Source organism: Pan troglodytes, chromosome 8 (genome assembly GCF_028858775.2).
Source record: "Pan troglodytes isolate AG18354 chromosome 8, NHGRI_mPanTro3-v2.0_pri, whole genome shotgun sequence".
NCBI classification, from domain to species: Eukaryota; Metazoa; Chordata; class Mammalia; order Primates; family Hominidae; genus Pan; species Pan troglodytes.
The window spans coordinates 39,687,341-39,703,035 of record NC_072406.2 but is presented as its reverse complement, the minus strand read 5'-3'; the positions used below and the strand labels follow the sequence as shown (position 1 = coordinate 39,703,035).

Here is a 15,695-nt window from a genome sequence, read left to right as displayed (position 1 = left end):
TGTACTTAAGTTAGAGCTTTCTTAAATTCTATTAACTTATAAGTTTCCATCTAGACTTATTTTTGATTCAAATCAATCATATGAATCTTTTTAGTTGCTGATAGTCCAACTCCACCGCCACCACCTCCACCAGATGATATTCCCATGTTTGATGACTCTCCACCTCCCCCACCACCACCACCAGTGGATTATGAAGATGAGGAGGCTGCAGTAGTTCAGTATAATGATCCATATGCAGATGGGGATCCTGCTTGGGCCCCCAAGAATTATATTGAGAAAGGTAAGGTACAGTCATTGAGTTGATGTGAAGGAAAATAACCTAATTGTAGAAATTTAGAACTATCAAGAACATCTAATCCAATGTTTCTCAGCCTTTTAAACTGCCTTACCAACCAAGATGATTTACTTAAACCTTACTTCCTAAGTTTTGTATTATTCCCAGTGTACAGGGGGATTCTTTCTTTGTATTTTAAATTAAAATTGCAGTGTTAGATTTGCTTTCAAACTACATATGCGTTCAGCTGAAGATTAACTTGCTGGACGGCATTTTATAGATGAAACAGCTAAGGCACAAAAATGGAGTTATATGTAATTAGTAAAGATTTTAAAAGTTCTGTCAAACTCTATTGATTACCTTTCATATCTAAATATAGACGGTCCCTGATTTATGATGGTTCACTTTAGGATCTTTTCAACTTTATGATGGTACAAAAATGATATGCATTCAGTATGCTTCTCAACTTATGATGGAGCTTTGTCTGGATAAACCTGTTATAAGTAAAAAAATACAAGTTGAAAATGTACTTTCAATTTACAATATTTTCCACTAAACAGTGGGTTTATTGGGACATAACCCCATTGTATGTAAGTGGAGGAGCATCTGTCTTTAAAAATATATTAGTACTATCATGAGAAAAGCCTCAATTAAGGTTTCAATTAGGTGATTTTATAAAACACAAGACAAATTATCAGGATTGTATTTCATGAAATTATGAACTACTCTAAAGTCTAATTTACCTACAGTACCCAATATTCACTATAATTATCTATTAAGAAATATAGGTGGGGAAGAAACAAATCCTGTTTCTAGTTTTTATTTTTTCATCCAGTTCTGTGCTATTTTAAAATCTGTATTTCTTTTTGCAGAAGTAGGAATCAATTAAAAATAAAATCTGTATTTCTATAGAGTTCTGAAAAATGCTTGTGATTTAGTTGAACACTTTTGGTTGCCTTTGAAATATATTTCCTTCTATTGACTTTACTGGGTTAACGGACTTTAAGCTAGTAGCTGTAGCTCTTGAGACCAGCAGCATTCTTTCCTGCCCAAGTTTTGGATATGTGGCAAAAGTAAATTTGTTTTCCTTTTTTTTTTTTTATTTTTTGAGATGGAGTCTTGCTCTGTCTCCCAGGCTGGAGTGCAGTGGTGTAATCTCGGCTCACTGCAACTTCCGCCTCCCGGGTTCAAGCAATTCTCCTGCCTCAGCCTCTTAAGTAGCTGGGATTACAGGTGCCCGCCACCACGCCCAGCTAACTTTTGTATTTTTAGTAGAGACGGGGTTTTGCCATGTTGGCCAGGCTGGTCTTGAACTCCTGACCTCAAGTGATCCGCCCATCTCAGCCTCCCTGTGCTGGGATTACCGGCATGAGCCGAGCGTGGCCTTATATTTTTAAACAGTAAATAATTTACATATTGTTAAGAAAGTCTTGAATATTCTACTTTAGATTCCCATATACCTTCAAATAGAGAGCTGTTGTTACTTACGAGGATGATAAACTTGAGTGACCTTGAATTGTGTTTTTACCCATATTTTCTTACTTGGTAAAGCAAATTAACTATGAAAATGGGACCATATTTATATAAGTTGACAAATTTGGAATGATATATTGGGTAATATATTTGATAGTAGAGGAGGATTAAAAAGTATATTCCCAAGAACTAGGGGTGAGCACACTTTGTTTGGTATAAAGCCAGATAGTAAATATTTTAAACTTTGCTGGCTATACAGTCTCTGTCACAACTACTCAGTCCTGCTATTGTAGCGTAAAAGCAGACATAGACAATACATGAGTAAGTAGATGTGGCCATATTGCAATAAACCTTTATTTACAAAAAATGCATGGTTTGGATTTGTCCATGGGCCATTTTATACATTTTGGATTACTTTCTCTTTCCATAGCAGTTTGCAAAGGAAGTGAATATAGGCTAAGCATCCCTATCTGAAAGTCCCAAATTCAAAATGCTCCAAAATCCAAAATGAGTTCCAACATGATGCCGCAAGTGGAAAATTCCACAGCTGACCTCATGTGATGGGTCACAATCAAAATGCAGGCACGTGACACAGTTTATTCAGTGTTCCCAAGGGAAAAATAAAATTACCTTCAGGCTATCTGTATAAGGTGTATGTGAAACAAAAATGAGTTTTGTGTTTAGACATGGGTCCCATCTCCAAGATGTCTCATTACGCATATGTAAAATTCCAAAATCTGAAAATCCCAAATCCAAAGCAGTTCTGATCCCAGGCATTTCAGGTAAGGGTTACTCAACCTGTATCTTGAACTGAAAAAATTACAGACACCACAGAATTGCAAAGTTCTCTAAGTATTAATTAACATCCTTTAAAGTAAGTAAATATTCTTTAAAAAAAAATCTGGGGACAGTCCCTTAAATTAGCATGGGTCCTTGAATGAGTAGGATGTGATTTACCTTCCAGTAACTGTGTTTTTTCAAATTAGATAGCTTGGGTTGTTACCTGGTTTACTGAATGGCTATGCAGCTTTCTTTGCCTGATAATTATTTTGAAAAGCCGGTGCTTTGCATATGATAGGCACTTGGTATTTGAATGAATTGAAACATCTAATAAATTCTAAAATTCAGAGAGCTTTCTTAAAGTGATTGACAGAACCTATTGATCTATTCAGTCTAATCAGATTGTCATTTGGCTCTAAGATTAAGCCAATGATTTAAGTACATGGTTGGCCACTGACCTACTTATATTGATAGATACAAAAATTAAGAAATCTTCATAAAAATAGTTTTGCTGTGCTATATATTTAATTGGCTTTGTCTTAAAATTCAAGTAAATGTTGGATATAGTGCACTCATGTGATACTTCAACTGTTTTTTCCATAGTTGTTGCAATATATGATTATACAAAAGACAAGGATGATGAGCTGTCATTTATGGAGGGTGCAATCATTTATGTTATAAAGAAGAATGATGATGGCTGGTATGAAGGAGTCTGCAATCGAGTGACTGGTCTGTTCCCTGGGAACTATGTTGAATCAATCATGCACTATACTGATTAATTTTTTTTTTCTTTTGAAGTAGATTCTTATTACTCAGTCATACTGTGGGACTATTATGGTTAACAGAACTGTCTTAATATGTTTTAAAATGTGCCCATATTTTCAGAACATGCTGTTTTATTGGTAAATTGAATGTCTACCTGTAAGCATAAATCTTTGAGGCAGTTTATGTATTGCTGAATAGCAATTTATACAAGAAGCTGTCCATAACTGATTATGCTTATGTACTTACTTACACATTTTTAACTTTATGACCAGCCTAAATATTCTGGGGGAAGTGGGGTATAATATTTAACGAATCATGATTCAGATTGTACCATTACATGTTTCAGTGCAGCATGGTTACTAACGCTATGTCAGACTAATATTAAAATCAGAAAATTTAAATGCTGGTGCTGGTCACTTTTTTTGTTAGATTCTCTCATTTAAAAAAATACTGTTTGTTTAAAGCATGCATAAAAATTTATGTATTGAAATATACTTAAAAATTCAAGATGCTTCCCATTTGTGTAATATTTACCTGGAGGACTCGTACTTAGGTGTCTTAACGTGAATTGAGTCTCCAAGGTCTCCATGTGAAACAAAAGAAGCAAAAAGAGAATTATCTGTAATGTTGTAATTTGTACCTAAGTTTTTTAATGAGTGAAATTTGCATTATAGAATTTTTCCATTCATAAATACGTAAGTGAACCAAAGGTTTTTGTCCTTTCCTTCACTGGTTTGCTTTAAAAAAAATAAAAGATAATGATTTATTGCAGAATTATGATTCTATTTTCTCAATATGTTAACTTGGAAAAAAATTTTAGCCTTATCTTAATCTGTCCCAACAGCAATGTGACGGATTTTTGCAGATTCAAAATCTGCAATGGTTATTTACAAGTCAATCTACTGAATTCCTTTTTTAAAGAATCTTTTGAAACTAAGAAAATGTGTCAAATTGTGTGCATTCATTCTGTAGGTAAAATTCTTAAGGATTGCCATGTCAGTCCTTCAGTTTTACAGTGAACTGTTGTACACTGCTTCAATGAAAGGAAGTTAAAAGTACCTTTTACATATTGTAAAAGTGGAGACAGCTGATTTGTGAGTAGGCACTCTTTAATCTATTACCTGGCACTAGCAACATTAGAATTTTAAAATAAAATAATTGGGAAAGAAGGTGGGTCATGTATTAATCAGTGAACAGAGATTTACCTAACCAACAGACTTGGATTGTCTTTTGACATAATCGAAATGCAACACATGCACTTTGTGTGTCTCCTCTTAATTGAAGGGAGGGCTGAGGGATGTTTTCTCTTCTTGTCTTGTGTATAATTCTCTATTGCTTAGGATATTAAAGTAGAGCACTCAAGTGTGGGTTTCTGTGTTATTGAGGATTTGTTTGGAATTCAAATTACAGTTATGTACTGGATGCTACAGACTTATAACAGCATAGTGAATGGTAAGACTAGTGCAAAACAGTTATTTCTGAAAATTAAAGACCATTATTGCTACCAAATCAATGTGACTATTTCATATGCATTTTGCCTTTGTTAATTTTAAACAAAGTATCATTAGTGATCAGCTAGCTACCTTCTACTTTCCATTTTTCAAGTGGATTGTTCTCTTAATTTGTATATAACCTGTTGTCTAAATTTTATGTACAGTCTTTTATAATAAACCATTCTCCTATATGAAATTTTGGATACTGTTAAAATATAACTGATGTGGACTTCAATGCAGACTTCACATTTTTCTGACCTTTACTCCTATGGTAAATCAAGACAAACCATTTGAATTTTAACATTGGTTATTTATTTGTGTAATGGCCTTACATGTGGATATTAACAGTGTAAACAATACCACATATAACCATCAAGATACCTTGATTATAATTTATAGGACTAGAATGACAGATTCAGGTGGTTTATTAATTACATTTAAAAAGTTTTCTGAAAAAACTTTTGCAATAAAAAAAATAAATTGCCCATCAATAAGTTTGATATCTTTTAAAATGATTTTTGGTTATTTGCACATGAAGCAAACAAAGTGTATTCCACAAAATTCTTTAGGCACAGTCTGGTAAGATAGCTGCCAGAAAGAACAGAAAGAGTTGTCATTTATCTCTTGTGAGTACAATTTCTGAAAGCTGAATGAGGGCATCTCTTTCTGGGGATGGTCGAAGTTTACTGATCTCTCTTATTGCTTCATGGCAGTACTGCTGGGCGAGGTAGGTTGTTTGTTGCACACCATCACTCTATAAGATACAGAACAAAACAGAACAGATGCCTGTCACTGACTGAATCAGCGTTTTAACTTCCTGCTATAATAAATGAACACATAGTTTTGAGATCAGATGAGCTGAGGATTACAGTTAACAGTCAAACTACATCTCTAATGTTCTTTTCCCGACTCATAGTGCTAACTTCCTTTAGGCCTTTTTCTCATATTGAAGCAAATTTTTATTCTATTAGCATGCAAAGCAACTAGCTCATCAATATTACATAGTCATCCGTTTTCCCCTAATTTTTACTTATTAGAATTTCTCAAAAGTTCTACGTACAAAGTATCTTTATACAACATTTTTAAATGTAAAAAAAACACAAGTAAAACTTACTTAAAAAATAAAGAATAAAGACATAACAAAATGAAAGTACAGAGGGTTTATGATGAAAATCAGCTTCCTTTCTTCCAAAGGCACTCACTTTATCCATTAGGTTTTCTTTTTTCTTTTCTTTTCTTTTTTTTTGAGACAGGGTCTCACTCTGTCACCCAAGCTAGAGTGCATGACATGATCTTGGCTCACTGCAACCTTCACCTCCCGGGTTCAAGCAATTGTCCTGCCTCAGCCTCCCAAGTAGCTGGGACTACAGGCGCATGCCACCATGCCCGGCTAATTTTTGTATTTTTAGTAGAGATGGGGTTTTGTCATGTTGGCCAGGCTGGTCTCGAACTCCTGGCCTCAAGTGATCTGCCTGCCTTGGCCTCCCAAAGTGCTGGGATTACAGGTGTGAGCCACCATGCCCAGCCTAGTTTTTATTTCTTGATTACCAATTTTAGTTATCATCTGTTACCTTTTTGTTAAGATGAGGATTTAGCCCAGCCATATTGTGCCGCCTCATCATTACACTGCTGTCTTTAGTTGTTTTGTTGATTACTTCTGTTAGGTAGCATCAACTTCAGATTTTATCTTGTATGAGCTCCTGTCCTTTCCTTTAACTATACTGTTAGACTATAGATATTTACATTCTATTCTATAACCATGTTTTAAAATATTGGTTCTTTCTAAAAGCCAAATACTAATAAAGTATCATTTCTATGATGTAAAAATATTTATTGCAGAATCAATTCATATACTATAATTCTATTTCCTTCTCCATGGCTCATGATCCCTCTGACATTTATTTATTTTTTTTTAATTTTTTTTTGAGATGGAATCTTGCTCTGTCGCCCAGGCTGGAATGCAGAGGCGTGATCTTGGCTCACTGCAACCTCTGCCTCCCAGGCTCAAGGGATTCTCGTGCCTCAGCCTCCTAAGTAGCTAGGATTATAGGCGTGCACTACCACGCCTGGCTAATGTTTGTATTTTTAGTAGAGACGGGGTTTCACCATGTTGGCCAGGCTGGTCTCAAACTCCTGACCTCAAGTGATCCACCCACCTTGGCCTCCCAAAGTGCTGCGATTACAGGTGTGAGCCACTGCGCCCGGACCCCTCTGACATTTAGAAATGGAATATTCCTAACATTGTGGTTGAAATACATCTGATTTTCTACACCAGTTGCTCAAAACATGACATATTTTAGTTTGCTGTTCCTTTTTGTACAGAAGCCTGCCTTCTCTCAGTGTTTTCCACACATTTTCCTGAGTACATCTGCAAATAGCCTACCCAGAAAGTGTTCGTGGGGGCTGAGCGCGGTGGCTCATGCCTGTAATCCCAGCACTTTGGGAGGCCGAGGCGGGCGGATCACGACGTCACGATCGAGACCATAATGGCTAACATGGTGAAACCCCGTCTCTACTAAAAATACAAAAATCAGCCGGGCGTGGTGGCGGGCGTCTGTAGTCCCAGCTACTCGGGAGGCTGAGGCAGGAGAATCACTTGAACCCGGGAGGCAGAGGTTGCAGTGAGCCGAGATTGTGCCACTGCACTTGAGCCTGGCAACAGAGCAAGACTCAATCTAAGAAAAATACAATAAAATAAAATAATAAAATAAAAATAAATAAAATAAAATAGTGTTTATGGGAAGTCAACATTTTAGTCCTGATGTGTGGTGACTTTCTTTTGCCTTCGGATTTAATGGATCCTAGGTTTCAAATGTTTCATCCCCATTTGGAAGACCTTCCTCCACTGCCTTCTAGTATCCAGTATCTTTGCTATTCATTGAGCCAGTTTTGACACCGTTTTCTAGCATAAGTGACCACTTTTTTGTTTATTTTCTTCCTGAAATACTTGTTACATGATGGCACTGGTCCTTGTAGCTCTTGTTATTTTTCACTATTTCCCCCTTTCTGTTTTACACTTGGGAGGATTTCCACAATTTCACATTGCAGCCCTTCTTTGGAGTTTGTTCTTCAGTCATTTTCAGTTTCTTAGAACTTGCTCTTACTCATTTAAAAAGTACGATCCTGTACTGTTTTGTGAATGGGGTATCTTTTTGGATCCTCCTATTTATGTTTTTCCTGAGGTTTTTTTTCCCCCCTGTTATTTTGGTCCCACTCTTTTGTTCAGCAAGCTTTAGTCAACTCATTTGTAACCAAGTTGTCTATTCATATTTAATGAGGGAATAGGCCTAGAAGCTCTGTGGGTGAACAGGGAGCTAGAATTTTGGAGAATTTGTTCAGAGAACATTCCCGTGGATTTTTGTTTTCTCTAAATGCGTTTCTGGCTAGGATTGCTGGAACTTTGCTATTCTCCATAGGTGCTACTATTAACTTCCCTCTTTTCAGTTCCACTTCCCACTCTAGCTTCCAATAATACCATTATTTCTGAAGCCAGAGCCTCTCCCAGGGAATATTGACTTCTTTATCAGCTCCAGCTCCCTCCCATAGTTTTTAATAGTACGTTTAAACCATTCTCCAAAAAAGGCAGTAACCCATAGTGAATAATGAGGCTTAACAGTATAGTCAGTTAAGAGAGAAAATTAACCTTTTAGGGGTTGGGGGTTGCTTTTTAAATTTTTTAAGAATCAATCTGAAAGGTAATTATTTGGAAGTCTTTCAGGTACTACACTAAGTACAGATCTCATGCCACACTTGCTTTGTAACAATTTTTTGCTCACTCCGACTCATCCAGTACATCTGTTGGCTGCAAATGACAGTGAACTTGGAAATGGCTCATTCTCACAGGAGTCAGTCACCAAAACTCAAGTCATGCAGAGAGATCTGGCTTCCACAGAAAAGTTCTGAAGATACGTGGCAATATATTTAAAGCAAGCCACTAGCCCCTGAACGGGGTTAAATGGTTCTCCCTTTAAAAGAAAAACATTTATATAAATGTATAGTTTGCCTGTGTTGGTTTAATTGTTTTCAATGATCATTTCTTTAGTCATACTTTTATAACAGGTAGGACGGACTAGGAAAGCCCAATTATGAGTAGACTATTGCAGCAGTCCAGCAGCAGCCCGGATGGGGTCATGGATGGGGACATGGATGAGGCTGGAGCCGAGGCTGGGTGACTGGGGGCCCAGTGATTCTGTTGATGGGCACAGGGAAGGCTGGTTCCACACCTCTGGGTTTCAACACTAACAGTTCACCACAATCACTTAGGTACCTTTTAAAAGATATTAATGTCTGTGCCTTACCTAAGACCAGTTAAAACAAAATATTTCATAAGTAGTCTAGAAGAGAAATGAAAATAAAAAATCAGAAAAATGAGTGTTCCCTTCTCAGTTTTTGTCACATCAAGAGTTGACCAAACAGTCTTGTATCTATAATTTAATGTTTAGTTAATGTTACATTTTTGGATTAAAGGATTTTGCCACGTTGTTCCTGCTGCTGCCTTTTTTTTAAAAAACAGTCTTACCTGTAATACATACTGTCGAGCTCTGTCTACATCTCCCGGCAAACTGAACCGTCGCATGATCATAGCATTCATTTCTGGGAACTAACAAAAAAAGAGAGAAAATCTGAGAAAATCTATTTATTTCTCTTGGGAGAAACAAGTGTTCTAACACTAGTTTGTAACAATAGGAAATAACAAGAAACAACAAAAATGAAACTAAGTGTCTAGATGATGTGGGAGAGCAGTAAACTGTGGCAACAAAAGCTGAGCTAAGAGACATCCACCGTCTATGCCTAGGCACTGTGGTGGTGTACGGGAGGAGGAGACATTAGTCCTTGTTTATTCTGATGTTTTATCCTAGTCCAACATTGAGTAAGAGAGGCAGGAGGAATAAAGTACATCTTTAAAACAACATGGTTCTGGCCAGGCGTGGTGGCACACGCCTGTAATCCCAGCACTCTGGGAGGCCGAGGTGGGCGGATCACCTGAGGTCAGGAGTTTGAGACTAGCCTGGCCAACATGGTGAAACTCTGTTTCTACTAAAAATACAAAAAATTAGCCGGGCATGATGGTGCACGCCTGTAATCCCAGCTACTCGGGAGGCTGAGGCAAGAGAATTGCTTGAACCTGGGGAGGTGGAGGTTGCAGTGAGCCGAGATTGTGCCATTACACTCTACCTTGGACAACGAGTGAAACTCCGTCTCAAATAAAAAATAAAAAACAACATGGTTGTTAAACTTTAAATCGTATCAGGATCACCTGTACTGCTTGTGGGGCCTCTCCCCCAGTTTCTGATTGAGTAGGGATGGAGCCTTGGCATGCATTTCTAACAGATGCCCAGGTGACACCAGTATCTCTGGTCTCTGCCAACATTTTGAGAGTCACTAGCCTAGGATGAGGATGGGAATTAGGCATTCTACTCTAAGTACTAAATTGATTACCAACTGAAAGCTACTGAGGTTTCTGAGCAGAGGGCATTATGTGCAGAGCTCTGCCTTAAGCAGTGTGTAGAGTGGATCTGAGCAGTGGTGCATGACATTGACTGCATACTGGGATCAGCTGGGGAGTGGTTGTTTTTTTTTTTTTTTTCCCTCCTGTGATGGAGTCTTGCTCCATCACACAGGCTGGAGTGGTGCAGTGGCACGACCTCGGCTCACCACAACCTCTGCCTCCTGGGTTCAAGCAATTCTCTGCCTCAGCCTCCTGAGTAGCTGGGACTACAGGTGTGCGCCACCACACCCGGCTAATTTTGTACTGTTAGTAGAGACAGGGTTTTGCCATATTGGCCAGGCTGGTCTCAAACTCCTGACCTCAGGTTATCTGTCCACCTCAGCCTCCCCAAGTGCTGGGATTACAGGTGTGAGCCACCGCGCCTGGCCTGGGGAGGTATAAATACAGTTGCCTAGATCCTGTTCCCAGAGACTTTGGTTATACTGGCTTGGGGTTTAGCCTGGGCACCAAGATTTTCAACCCCCTCCCACCCACCCTGGTATTTTTAATGTGCCGCCAAGGTTGAGAACCATGGAATTAAAAGAGTCAGAGGTAGACAGAACAAACAGGTTACTAGAGTAGGTTATAAAAAAGACCTGAATTAAGATGATAGCAAGAAGAGAGAAAAAAATAGGTAAAAAAGGAACTGAAGGTAAAATCGATATTCTACAATACTTAGCAACTATTTAGAAGTGTCACCATTAACAGAATACAAAAGCCAGGACACCAAATCACTTCACTTCCTAGATCCGAGCTCTAGTCTTGGTTTGGCTACCAGCTGCCACAGCCGAGTGACTTCCTTAGCCCCTGGGGTCTTAGGCTTCTCATCTTCATGACTGGAAGCCCTTGAGCTCTAACAGTCTATGGCTCCACGGAAGAGGTAAGATGTGTTTGATTTTGGCCATGTCAGTGCTTACAGCGTTGCCAGTTTTTCCCTGGCAGTGAACCTGAAGGATGAAATAAGTTGTTGTCCTGTAACCATGACCATGGTATTAGTAATCCTAGAAGAAAAAATAGGGCATACATAGAAAAGCCACAGCCAAGTGATCATAGACGAAGAAATAATTTTTTCAGACCAAAATATGTGTCAGAACAAAGCTCTAAACATGTAGAGACTGCTAATGTGTTTACAGAATTTATAGAGCCAGCAACTGGTTAGTTCTTATGAAAACCAGTAATTTCCTTTAGTTACTGGTCTTTTAAGAAGAAAACAAGCTACTAGAAATCAGGAAAGCCCAAATCAACTTCTATGGTAAAAAAGCCAAATCAAGTAGGTTTTAGTTTTGTTATGAGACCTGTTCTGTTGCCCAGGCTGGAGTGCAGTGGTGCAATCATAGCTCACTGCAGCCTCAAACTCCTATAGGTTCAAGTGATCCTCTGCCTCAGCCTCCGGAGTAGCTGGGACTACAGGCACGCACCTGGCTAATTTTTTAATTTTTTTTTTTTTTTTGAGATGGAGTCTCGCTCTGTCACCCAGGCTGGAGTGCAGTGGCACGATCTTGGCTGACTGCAACCTCCGCCTCCCGGGTTCAAATGATTCTTCTGCCTCAGCCTCCCGAGTACTTGGGACTACAGGCGCAAGCCACCATGCCCAGCTAATTTTTTGTATTTTTAGTAGAGATGGAGTTTTACCGTAGCCAGGATGGTCTTGATCTCCTCACCTCGTGATCTGCCCACCTCGGCCTCCCAAAGTGGGATTACAGGCGTGAGCCACCGTGCCTGGCCAATTTTTAAATTTTTTATAGAGATGGGGTCTTGCCTTGTTGCCTAGGCTGGTGTCAAACTCCTGGCCTCAAGTGATCCTCTCGCCTGGGCCTCCCAGAGTGCTGGGATTATGGGCGTGAGCCACTACACACAGCCTGTTTTAGTTTTTTAATACCACATACCAATACTGGATATCTAGAAGGTTTTATCGTTAACACTGATGTGATTCTCTCGTAGGCATCTGGTGACATTACCTTGTTTATGATGTATAAGCTTTTTCTACAGTACCAGCAAGTGTGGTAAGATATGCTGATTGGGTGTTTTCGCTGATGCTTTTACTATAAAAAGCATTGAGAAAGCAAAATTTGAAAAAAAAATTTGCATTGAGTGACTACATCCTTCCTTCCAAACATGTCATGTGTGCAATTTTAATATGCAAAATATCAAACTCTTCCCCGGGCACTCCCCAGTCCCCTTAATGTGTATGTGGAAAAGAAAAGAGAAACACAGCAGGAAGAACAGTTGCCTGCAGATTTAGTGACAAATAAAAATTCTGTTTGCTCAGGTGCTGTTTTTAAGAGTAGGAAAACCACCTGTGGATAAATCGGGTTGTAACTCTGTGAAACCCATCCATAAACTAAACTGCTAAGGTGATCAGTATATGAGTCCACCCAAACGAAACTGGGTAACACTAAGGCACCAACTAGTCACCACGATAGCATAAGGCCTGTGCAGCTGGTGCAGGGGCTGGTGACGGCATTTGGAAACGTGGCTACAACTGACATTTGGGTCTAGTGACTTATCAAATAAGAGAAGCAGAAGAAAGGAAAGATTTGGTTTTTTTTAAAAAGATATTTGAAAATTAATAAAGTTTCACCAGAGAAAGTAAAACACTTCCATTTTGTTTCTGAAGCTTTCAAAATCCAATTAACGTAAGGTTTTTATTCTTAAAGAGAATATGTACACATACGTACATGGGAGGACGCTGTCATCCCCTGGGACTTCTCTAGAAATCCCCAAAACTCTTTTTAAATCCTCTGAACCAACTGTTATCAGGAACCCCCTTCAGAGAGATGTTAAAAATAAAGGAATTCCAAAAGACAGGGAGTTTCTGTCAAGTGCTGGCTGGAGTAAACTCCAAGACAACCCACCACACCAAGTTAAAAAGGAAAAGGTGGTTTCCCAAGAATGCTTGTCCTGGTCCAGTGTTCACAAATGGAAAAGTTCAAAGACCATCTCATCAGCAAACAAAACTCACCTACCAAAGGGAAAGGATTACAGACGTCTTAGAACTACTCCACCAAGTAGCTATGTTGTTTACAATAGCAAAGACATGACACAGAGATGATTCTTTGAGTATCGTCAGTGCCCAGGTGGGTCAGTTACCTGCTCTGTGGGAAGGCCTGTGTGGTATCATAGCTACCAACTTCTCAGCATTACCAGTGGCGATAACACTATGTATGATGTAATAAAATGAATACTGGTCTTAGACTTGTTCAGTTCCCTGCTGTGCCATTTACCAGATGTTAAATTTTGGCGAGGTTTGGGCATCAGTTTCTTACTTGCAGAATAAACACCATAATATCTACCACAAAGAGGAGTTGTGAGATTAGAGATAATGTATGAAAGAATCCTTTGTAAACTGAAAACACATTTTCATTAAGTGGAGATACTGCATATTCTTACGTTATTTTTGGAACTTATTTTTACCTGAATTAATCTTAGTCCCATACATCTTTTGACACATTTCTTGCTAAGAATCTCTTGTTTTACAGTGTATTCCACAAAAGAGCCTAACCTTGCTGTTTTATTAGAAGGCAACTTATAAATACATATTTGGCTAACTTCTGGCCCATGTGCCACAAGACAGAAACATCAGTCTACTTTTGAAATGAGTCCTGTCCAGAGTCACTTCCTGCTTGGACTCCATTCTGTGTTCCCTTTTCTGAGGCTGCAATGTGCCTTTTCAACTCACTGCCTTATGGGCAGATGAGAACACTGCTGTCTGGTGAGCATGAGTAGGTGCCTCATGACTGGGATTTCCCAGCAAAGCACACATAAAACCATGGCTTCGGGTACAGTAATCTTTTTTTTTCCTTTTGCTTGCTTTTTTTAACCAGCTTTCTTTTTTTTTTTTTTTTTTTTTTTTTTGAGACGGAGTCTCACTCTGTCACCCAGGCTGGAGTGCAGTCTCGGCTCACTGCAACCTCTGCCTCCCAGGTTCAAGGATTCTCCTTCCTTGGCCTTCCGAGTAGCTGGGATTACAGGCATGCACCACCAGGCCCGGCTAATTTTTGTATTTTTAGTAGAGATGGGGTTTCCACCATATTGGTCAGGCTGGTCTTGAACTCCTGACCTTATAATCCAACTGCCTCAGCCTCCCAAAGTGCTGGGATTACAGGCATGAGCCACCGCCTAACCAGCATTTTTCAGTCTCTTGTAGATTACTGACAGATACTATGTAGAGGTCCATTTCCCCTTTCCCCTACTATATATGAAAGCAGAGATAGCCATTACTCCTTTGTGTGTGTAGGAGAAAGTAAGTTAGTTTCTTCTGAAATATATTCAGAGTGAAACACAGTCCGAAGAGGCCAGCCTCCTCTCACCCAGTCACCTTAAGGTTTAAGTAGGACTCAACTGGTAACTTAGTATCCTGGGGTTCATAACAAGTACTTAACAATTTGAAGATTTTTACAAATAGAGCAACCAAAACTTTCTCATAGACTTCTCCAGGGAAAGGCTTTTTCCTTTTATCCTGATAATCTGAGCCTAGGTAAAGGAATCTTTACCAAGCTAGCTGGATTTCAGCACACTCAGTCCATCTTGCTTTTCTTCACTCATGTTTACTAACAAGTATCTGAGAAGTAATGTTCGCAGTTATATAGGTAGTGGTAGCCAGTGCCTCATTTTTCTAATCCCCAGCATAACACCTACACGGCTCAAATGTTCCTCACTCTTGCCTTAATGTACAAAAGGAGGTTTTATAAATTTTTGTCAAAACTGGGCACATGTATTATACTCTTTGATTTTGGGCTGGCAAGTAAGCCTCATTGGGAGAGAGGACCTATTTACAGCATACCTTTCACTTCTTACCTCAGCCTCCAACGTTTGAGAGGATGGAAGCCTTGTAATAATGAGGGCGGGTGTTCCTACCGAGTGCCCCAACATCTCCATTCATAGCCTTAGCAAGCTGCCAAAGTAGCCTGGCCCAGCCACCCAGAACGTCAGCCTCCCCTGGGAAGAATCACGCTGCCAATGGCTGTGCTAGATAGTGGGTGAAAGATGACCTTTCCTCTCTCCAATCAGAAACCCACCAAAAGCAAGGGCCGTGGTTTCTGTATCACAGTGGAATCACTGAATTTTATGGAGGACATGACTGACCTTTGTAAACGTGAAGACAGAATAGAGGCAAAATCTCTGAAAGACCAAAAGTTACTATAATTTTAGACCAAAGAGCTAATGTTGAATTTCATGGCACGGTGATGAACATCTTACTGCTTTGCAACATAACAAATTAAATAGTACTAAGATGAAAATCTATTAACAAGATGTTCCAACACCAGCTAATGTCTCACTTATTTCAAGTAACATTCAGTACAGCCACAAGCCATGTGGCCAGGGTCTGGAGGAGGCTGTGAGAATGTCTGCTTTGTCAGTCGAGGGAACATCTTTGAAGCTTCCTAAGCCTTTCATTCACATTAAGGGGGACTCAGTCCCT

The 15,695-nt window shown here is 39.2% G+C and overlaps 2 protein-coding genes across 29 annotated transcripts in view; one reads left to right on the top strand and one right to left on the bottom strand.

Moving 5' to 3' along the window:
- Positions 1-4,981, top strand: part of ABI1 (abl interactor 1) — a 111,477-nt gene extending 106,496 nt beyond the window's left edge. For all 20 annotated transcript variants that reach the window (XM_001159212.6, XM_009458111.5, XM_001159466.6 and 17 more), the window contains 2 exons: positions 95-280; positions 3,131-4,981. In XM_001159212.6, the coding sequence (XP_001159212.2) occupies positions 95-280; positions 3,131-3,306 (362 nt within the window). In that variant the 3' untranslated portion in view covers positions 3,307-4,981. The remainder of the gene's footprint in view (positions 1-94; positions 281-3,130) is intronic.
- Positions 4,982-5,074: 93 nt separating this feature from the next.
- PDSS1 (decaprenyl diphosphate synthase subunit 1) overlaps positions 5,075-15,695 on the bottom strand; it is a 50,174-nt gene continuing 39,553 nt past the window's right edge. For 4 of the 9 annotated variants that reach the window (XR_010146834.1, XM_016962815.3, XM_063781527.1 and 1 more), the window contains 2 exons: positions 9,305-9,385; positions 5,075-5,539 (listed from right to left, as the gene is read on the bottom strand). Coding sequence is in view for 5 of the 9 variants with exons in the window: in XM_016962815.3 (XP_016818304.2) it covers positions 5,399-5,539; positions 9,305-9,385 (222 nt within the window). In the remaining 4 variants the exon portion in view is untranslated. Of the gene's footprint in view, positions 5,540-9,304; positions 9,386-10,972; positions 11,275-15,695 lie in introns of all 9 variants that reach the window. The other 5 variants (XR_010146835.1, XR_010146832.1, XM_016962814.4 and 2 more) reach the window with 3 other exon arrangements.